The following is an 8,555-nucleotide window of genomic DNA, read 5'->3' as shown; positions in this document are numbered from 1 at the left end:
GTTATGGTTACTTGAGCACATTTTACTAGTTTAGTAATAGATACGACGTACACAAATGTAGGGCTAGCACGACCGAGTGCGACTTGCGCGAGAGCGACATTAGGTGCGGGATCTCTATGAAAGAATAGCAGTATTCTTGAGAGATTAGATATAGATTATAGATGGATAGATATAGATTAGATCTAGAGATATTAATTTATTGTTCTGTGTACCATCCACATAAAATAGGCACTATAACGTCAAGCTGCGGAAACCAGCTTGTTACATCATACCATAGGTACTTCTTGCAACTTTGTTGTTTTTTGGATTGGTTGAGGTTTTTAGAGGGGATATGTGTAGGTACTTGGTGTAACGTGCTGGTGTCCGCAACTCGACGTCAAGGCGCCTATTTTGATATGTGTAGGTATATCCTAGTTAGGTTTTTTGAGGGAAACGTATAAATATTTACCTACATAAAATACCAACTGGCCACCTTGGATCCAATCGACAAGCGTGCCAAAATGCTAGTAGGTGACTCGAATTAGTAGAGGCGAAGCTGCAGAGCCTTGAACACCGCCGTAAAGTTGCCTGCTTACATGTATTCTAGAGGATTATAGGTATATCACGGAGAGTGTGCGATGGAATCGCACAATTTGATTCCGCCTTCCCCTTGCCATCATCGGGGGACTAGACGTGGGCTGGGATTCCACCCCTATGTTGTGGATATTCTCAAGATTGGCACGAAGCGTTTCGCTTCCACATTTAAATGGCGAGCGGCTAGAGAGTGTAATTCCCTACCTGCGGACTTATTCCCCGAACGCTATAACTTGGACCTTTTCAAGGCGAGAGTGAATAGGCATTGTGGTTGAATAGGTATGCATGCTACATCGTCGACCTCATCATCACTTTCCATTAGGTGAGATGGAGGTCAAATGCGCACTTTTTTTTTTATATAAAAAAATACACCTCTTTGTCAAGCTGTCCCCTCCTTGACTGTAACTCAAGCAAAATTTAATTTTAGGTTTAATCAAAGGTTAGGTTACATATAGTTTAATGGTTTAAGAAATTTCGCCTAATCAGGTAAAATACTTGACGTTCAGCGCAGTACCCTATGTGCACTGGGCGCGGTGGCGTGCGCTCGCCCTGAGCTGGCTGAGGCGGTAGTGGCTGGCGGAGTGTTGCCCCAGGCATTGCTGCATGCTGGACATGATGCTGCGCCCGTAAGGAGGGCTGCTGCCTGCTTGATTCGAGACATTGTTAAGCATTCTGTTGACGTAAGAACGCTTTCTTATTTAACTTTTTTAGTAAGTAGATAGATATGGTTACTTGCCACCATCAACTGTCATATTGTCTTTTCTATATCGTCTAGCTAGCACAACTGGTGGTGAATACTGGAGGCTGTGGACCCCTAGTAGAGCTTCTCGCGGATACAGCGGGTGGTGCACGTGTACCCGCTTGCATGGCTTTGGGTTACATCGCAGGACAGTCCGACCAACTTGCCATGGCAGTTATTGAGGCTAAGGTGCAAATTTTTATTTTTTTTCTTAACTTTGTATAAATTACCTACTAGGATGGCGGTTGTTTAAGGCAGAAACGCCTATCTACTTTTTGGCCCACAGACTTTTTTCAAACAGTGAACTATAATGTGATGATATGATAGTGGCAATATAATGATAGTGGAAATCTTGTGTATTCTTTACAATATCATATCTGTAGGTAAATGAAGTTTAAATTTTGTAATTTTATGTAAGTAATGTGCCTATAAGCACGTTTAACCTAATACACACACTGGCACATTAGTAAAATTCCCGAAATAATGCACTGTTTTTTTCCGACGTCTGGTGGGTTATTATTAGGTGTCATTTGAAAATAATTTAATTGACTGTAATTTTTTTCATTCGTCTTTTAATTTCTTATGTATTAACAGGTTTGTCGAGTAGTTCGATATTTATTTTGCGTGCTAGTAAATTTCTGAAACTTTAGTTAAAAAGCTTTTTTATTTATTAAAAACTGTTTTGGTTAAAACTCTTATTTTTTATTTTATTTTCAGCAGTCACAAAATCTAAAAAGAAACTTATTTAATAATATAATAAAATAATTTCGATATTTTGCATTATAGGTTAAAGGTGAGGCTGGGCTTAGTCGATGATAAAATATGTTTATTTTATTATTTAAATACAAACGTTACTATTTCATATTCTCACTGTTTTGGTTCGCTTACTGTGCCGGTGTATGTGCTTAGATAAAAACTATGACAAACTAAATTAATTAACAACAAAACTGGGTAAAATCTAACGAGTTGTCCGAGCCTAATTGGCAATTGTGTTTAGAAGCGGATTTTATGCACAGACTTCCTAATCCGTTTTCGCGTTGATAAAAAATCGAATGTTATTTCAGTGAGCGCAAACTACGTAACGTCAGGATATTGACGACCACAGTGGTCTAAACGGTTTATAACGCTGGATGAGAAGGTGACCAACTTGGGAAATGAATTTTTCTAACTTGGTTCTGGTCTGGGTGTTCTGGGAAGTGCCCCAGAGGAATTCCGTTGCTCTGGTACTCCATAGTCATAGTACAGGGAATTCCCAGGCAATTGGAGTGGTTTTCTGGCATATTATAACATTACTTACCAGGTATATTCCTTCTTCGAGAACCAGATGAGAGGCTAGGAGTCTGAAAACTACGCTCCGTGGAAATCCTCGGTTTGTCGGTAATGATGACGCGTCTCTTTTGAGTTGAAATTCAGATGTTGATGTTTATAAATTAGCATCTAAAGAAATACGTGTCAAAATTCTTTGTTGAAAAATTATATTTTACGTCATTTAAATAGCGCTCATAATTGCATTTTAAACGAGTCTCTATAGTTGATTGTCCATTGTATTCTGTATAATAAATTTGATGAATGAAGTGAACGTTTCAGGCTATCACCCCATTGGTAGAAATTCTGCAAAACCCGGCTTCTGAAGACGCGGAGCTGTGCGCCGCCGCGTGGACCCTTGGCCATATCGCCAAGCACTCCCCGAGACACAGTCTGGCAGTAGCTGTTGCAAATGCTCTACCAAAGCTTTTACAGGTATTCCAAGTATATTACCATTTATCATGTTTGGCGTAGCGCTTAAAATACAACATCCAATGCAAAGAAGGGTAAAGGAGCAGCTTAGTACTCGTTACAAGGAATCCTTTTTATTTTTATATCTAGAACTTAATCAGTGTTACTTGAGCTATTTTCGTTCACGAATGATATTGCTCTGGCTAACAAAAAGGGAATGGTGTGATTTCCATACATTTCAGCTTTACACAATCCCTAAATCGTCACCGGAAGTGCGAGCGCGTGCTTGCTGTGCGTTGAAGCAGGCACTGCAATGCTGCCTGCATAGACCAGCTTTGGAACCCTTGCTGCATGCAGCACCAGCTTGCATACTCAAATATGTACTTGCACAGTACGCCAAGGTACTTAATCAGCAATCTAAATTATGGCTTGTATAGTAGTTAACTCAATGAACATGGTCCTGTTATTTTCAAGGCTGGAATAATGGCATAGTGATTGAGTATCCTCATCTATTTAGTACTGAAGTACCTTGTCATGATTAATAAGGGTATAATAATAAGTAAGAAAAATATATTAATTAACAAAATAAATTGTTTAAATGTCATCAATATTTTGTTAAATAGATAGTTGATGTTTACAAACTGTACAATTATTAATGTTATTATTTTTTGTTACTTTTGCAACATTACCTGTATATTCGTTTATCCATTTGTTAGAAATTCCTATAAGGTTCAGTGTGCTTATTAACCATGACATTATGGAGATAAAAGGGTATTTGGAAGGACTGTACATTACCATCGCACGATTTGAGGGGTGGGGGGAACGGGGGAGGGGAGGGGACCCTTCGTGTAAAGTTTCAAAGTTAGGAAGTTAATAGTTTTCGAGATATTAATTTTTGAAAATTCGAAAAAAATAACCTCAAAAAATCGTGTTTTCGCACCAAAGAGCGGGGTAAACCCCTCCCCCCGAACCCCTAGCGGGAAAAACCCACCCCCGAACCCCTCCCCACTTCCTGTGTTATATGAGAAACTAAATTTAACTTAAAACCAGGCAAAAACGCAAAATCCTAATTGATGCATACATCAAACAGTAAACAACAACAAACAACATGGCGTTCTTTTCGCGTTTCGTTATTTTTTGCAACAAAAAATATTTGTTCAAAAATAAAAGCTTACATACGAATTATAGTGAATTTCTATGTTAAATTTACAATTACGTATTAATTTGTGCTTTTTAATTCAATACTGCGAAAAATTTTTGAAATAACGCAAAAAAATAAACATTTTCGTAAAAAAAAATGAACGAAACGCCGCGCGCGCGGCGTTTCGTTCATTTTTTTTACGAAAATGTTTATTTTTTTGCGTTATTTCAAAAATAATACTGCAACAACCAAACGCTGTGCTCAAAGAGGATCTAATCTGTGCTTTCCTAACTTACACCTAAAACTACACCTGAACTAAACTAAACCTGTTTCTTATCACTTATTTTCGAATATTTCAATAATTTTTATTATCAAAACTACGAGTTTCCTAAAGCTAATATTTTAGGATTAGACTGCTAACTATGTAATCTATTCACCATATTAATTTCAACTCTCAACTCGTGCGATGGTAATGTACAGTTGAGCCGGGTATTTCCTGAGATGTTGGTATAGGGAAGTACTTGTATTATCTAACCGTAATATATATAGGAATCTTACATAATGAAATTATTTAGAATTTGCATTTATACAATACAAAATTCATTGAGAACTTATTCTTTCTTATCACAGCCATGTTTTTATCCAATGTTGGAAGAATGTATAAAGATTCAATAAACACTTAGTACTTAAAAGGATCACATTCCCTAAATTTGTATGGTAGATTAAAATCTGTAGATTTATAACTGTTCAAACATACGATCAAGAGGTGAGCATGAATTAAGGATGCGGAGCACTTTAGTACACTGGACCATCATCTAGATTATCATCGTCTTCATCATAGTCTTCACCATTGTCAAAGTAATTATTGGCATAATCAGTTCCATCGTCAATTTCATAATCTTGTTCATGCTCTTCTTCCAATTCTTCGTCATCATCATCTCCATCGTTCTTTTTCGCTACTTCTTCTGCATTTGCCTCTACAACTTCGCCAGACTCTGCTTGAGATTCCTTTTTCTCAAGAGTTTGCAATCGCTTAGCTATTTCTGTAGCATCATTGAGTTTCCGCTTCCGAGTTACGCGAACGTGTGACGCTTGTGGTTTCAACTCTGTCGGCATATTTGCCCATACGTAATCCAACGTCTTACCTTGTGAAGCGTCAAGAGCCAATTTATATTTATCAGAATAACGCTCTACTCCATCTGTTTTGCTTTTCGCTTTCACATATGCTGGAGACTCATGTAGGTACTCTATGAACTGGTCTTTTACAATCAGCATGTAGTCTGTAGCAGCGTCGCAAGTCAGAGGTAACGGCTTTCTCTCAAGTTTGGGGAATAAAGGCGGAGGAGCTAGGGTTGGTGCAGTGTTATCTCCTCGGCCAATTCCAAGTGCTTGTAGCTGTTCATGAGTTAAAGATAAGTTGTTGCCGCCGCGGCCTCTGCCTCTTCCAGCCATGGATATAGTTTTTTTTAAAGAATTTATGATAACTTAAAACGATAACTCGATTTGTTTATGTTTTGACGTCTTTCCGCTCAGAATTTGAGGTTATATAGATACTTTTTAATTTTACAATTTTGGCAACTTGGTATTATAGTTAGGTTAATATACGTTGTACATTTAAATAGATCAATTATTTATTTTATTAATTTTATAGGCCTACACATTTATTTTAGATTCTTCCTAACGATGCCAGAGCCAGACGATTGTTTGTATCGACGGGTGCTTTGAAGAGAGTTCAAGAGATAGACACGGTGCCCGGAACTTCACTGAAGGAGTATATCAACATAATTAATAGTTGTTTCCCTGAAGAAATTGTGAGGTATGGTCTATTTTACAACTAATTTAAAAAATTACACATACCTACTCAAAAACTGGCATTTCTCATACAAGTCCTATTTTATTTTTATTTACGTTGAATTTTCAAGACAATAGATTTACAAGTAACATGAAAATTTATTATTTTTGGCGAGTCAAATACAGGTCAATTTTATTCTCAGGTATTACTCACCGGGCTACTCCGAGTCTTTGTTAGATAGAGTCGAGGCTTATACTCCTCAGGTAAGTAAGAGCGGATTGGTACACGCTTTTCAGTAGATATGTGATCATCAATCATTTTCAATGTTAACTACCTATTTATTTCAGGTTCCAGAATTATTTACAGACAGAGTGCCCAGTGATTGCCAAAGTGAATTAACGGTAGAAAACGTCAATTAAGGTGTGTTTTATTAAATTAAAGTGTGTTTTATAATTTTACTCTTAATTTATTAATAAATGTTAATTTGTAGTAAAATGTTAACGTTTTATTCCATAGCTAGAGTCCAAACAGTTTTCTGTACTTGCAACGTTCGTCCTCCTATATCAGTTTTCTCAATCACCATCGATTGGCTCGAAACCTTGTAACTGTAACAAATTGCGTAACACAAGTTCATAAAATAAACACATTCGTAATCCGGCCATTTCGCCTTTCCTCTTCAAATTTTTTTCAGTGATTTGTACGCCTTTACCTCGATTGATAACTGCAAAATTATTAGGCTTCGAATATTTTCCGTGCCTATATTGGAGTCACCATCGTTTATTCTCAGTAATTCCATGTACTCAGTTCCACGAGGAACAATTGTAACCCAAAAGTAAAATTAAATATACTCCGTCAATGGTAGAATGAGATAGTCACTTCGATCGGCTGCTCCTACTAAACCAAATCGATCTGCTCGATTTGTCATTGAATCATGGAACGATCGATGATCGATCTGGCTTTTCTGTATACTATTTTAAAAGTTAAGGGACCTAAGAGCTACTGCATAAATTACTAAATCTATTATAGATCGATATTCGTTGATTAGCCAATGATAGGGCGTTACCAAACCAACCGATCGATGTTTTTTTTGTAGTTGTGACATGAATCGTATCGAGTTTTTGTAATTGGCAAGCTGGTCAAAAAAGCTTTATAACCATACAATAAGCGAAATAAGACGTATGTTTCGCTTCCTCGAACGTGCTCTTGATGATCTAAATACAAAAGCAGCACCCTCGATTAAGAAGAAATAAGACTTAAACTACACATTTACTCGAAACTTACTTCAAGCCATAGCTGCTAAGGATATTTAACAGAAGAACACCCTGTGCATCGACTTCATAGATATTACTAGTGTTGCCTTCTGAAGTAAGCTCATTTACTACTAATTGTTTACTCGTTATGGCGTGGCGTAGACTGTTCAGTTCTCCTTGTTGCAAGCCTTGTGCCTGTTAGAAATAAAAGAGTACCAATAGTGACCGGATATCAAAATTATATTTTACATGCACAAAGTTACAACACCTTAATCTCAGTACAGAGTACTAAAAAACCGACCATAAGTCTGTGGAATTACATCTTCTTGTCAAGTTTTATTGAAATCGGTTACCGGACAGTGCGCGAAATCGGACTCATCCCTTTATTTATTCAATTTTCTTCAAATTTAAATAGGACTAATACTGAGGTAGCCTCATTCCAACAAAATTGAAAAGAATCATAAATGTCAGAGTTATCGCGTAACAAACACAAAAAAAACCAGTCGAATTGAGAACGTCCTCCTTTTGTTTGAAGTCAGTTAAAAATACACGAGAGAACGATATGGTCCGGGATAACTATCATTTGATTGTATAAGTTTCCTTTTCGGTAATATTATATGGTGACAACCAAATTAGCGTGATTAAGGGAATCTATTGTTATCAGTCCCTAGACAACATAATATAATGTTTACTGTGCAGAAATGAAAGTTGTAGCTATAGAAATAACAAAGTAACGTTAAATGCCTCTCCTGTGAAATATGGTTTATTGCAGATATGCGCCTTTTTTTACCAATAGTATCGAGCACATGTTACCTATGGAATGAGCGTTTTTCCTTTTAAAATACACTACTTACGAGCACTTAGTTATCTGTCCCGTTACGTAAAATAATATAACTCAAATGAGTTTTCTCGTTCGAGTTATATTTTTTGTAGCACGTTTCAGGCAGCGATTACTTCGAGAAACACTGATTATTTACACAATCCCAATATTATACAAAGGTGTTTGTTAATCATACCTTTATTTCACACGAAGTGGAAGCTGTATCCTTCGCAATCGATTCTATGAGCACTATATAGGTCATGATTGGTTCTATTTATTAGCAATACACAGAGCTGGTATTGTGTGGACTTGCGAGATCCTCCAATGATTGCCCACGTTATCGTAAAATGTTTACTATTTATTAGGTTTTCCTATCATTCAAGGTGGTAAATGTGGTGAGAGAAAGAGGATGTGGTTATTGTTAAAAAACATTTTATTGAATATTATCAACGTGTTTGTTACAATAATTATAATTTAAATACAGGGTGTCTCACGGCAGAGTTAGGATTTTGAAATGAAATAAA

At 36.8% G+C, this 8,555-nt stretch overlaps 3 protein-coding genes across 4 annotated transcripts in view; 1 reads left to right on the top strand and 2 right to left on the bottom strand.

Annotated features, from left to right (window-relative positions):
- LOC113227920 (sperm-associated antigen 6-like) overlaps positions 1-6,406 on the top strand; it is an 11,823-nt gene extending 5,417 nt beyond the window's left edge. Inside the window, exons 8-14 of one of the 2 annotated variants that reach the window (XM_026461018.1) lie at positions 1,080-1,253; positions 1,349-1,501; positions 2,900-3,052; positions 3,271-3,429; positions 5,840-5,985; positions 6,164-6,224; positions 6,309-6,406. In XM_026461018.1, coding sequence (XP_026316803.1) covers positions 1,080-1,253; positions 1,349-1,501; positions 2,900-3,052; positions 3,271-3,429; positions 5,840-5,985; positions 6,164-6,224; positions 6,309-6,380 — 918 coding nt within the window. In that variant the 3' untranslated portion in view covers positions 6,381-6,406. Of the gene's footprint in view, positions 1-1,079; positions 1,254-1,348; positions 1,502-2,899; positions 3,053-3,270; positions 3,430-5,820; positions 5,986-6,163; positions 6,225-6,308 lie in introns of those variants that run through there. The other variant, XM_026461019.1, reaches the window with a different exon arrangement.
- Positions 4,657-5,637, bottom strand: LOC113227921 (DNA-directed RNA polymerase III subunit RPC7-like). Its single transcript, XM_026461020.1, has one exon. It carries the CDS (start codon positions 5,619-5,621, stop codon positions 4,965-4,967), a length of 657 nt encoding a protein of 218 aa, XP_026316805.1. The 5' UTR covers positions 5,622-5,637; the 3' UTR covers positions 4,657-4,964.
- A 60-nt stretch (positions 6,407-6,466) lies between the features above and the next one.
- Positions 6,467-8,402, bottom strand: LOC113228049. The gene is made up of 3 exons (XM_026461189.1): positions 8,228-8,402; positions 7,243-7,406; positions 6,467-6,566 (listed from the first exon to the last, which is right to left on the bottom strand). The coding sequence occupies exons 1-3, from the start codon at positions 8,291-8,293 to the stop codon at positions 6,467-6,469; spliced, it is 330 nt and encodes a 109-aa protein (XP_026316974.1). The 5' UTR covers positions 8,294-8,402.
- Between the last annotated feature and the right edge of the window lie 153 nt (positions 8,403-8,555).

This window comes from Hyposmocoma kahamanoa, unplaced genomic scaffold (assembly GCF_003589595.1).
Source record: "Hyposmocoma kahamanoa isolate Upper Pololo Valley unplaced genomic scaffold, ASM358959v1 220, whole genome shotgun sequence".
Taxonomy (NCBI): Eukaryota; Metazoa; Arthropoda; class Insecta; order Lepidoptera; family Cosmopterigidae; genus Hyposmocoma; species Hyposmocoma kahamanoa.
The sequence above is the reverse complement of the archived record's forward strand: the minus strand, read 5'-3'. Positions and strand labels throughout refer to the sequence as shown.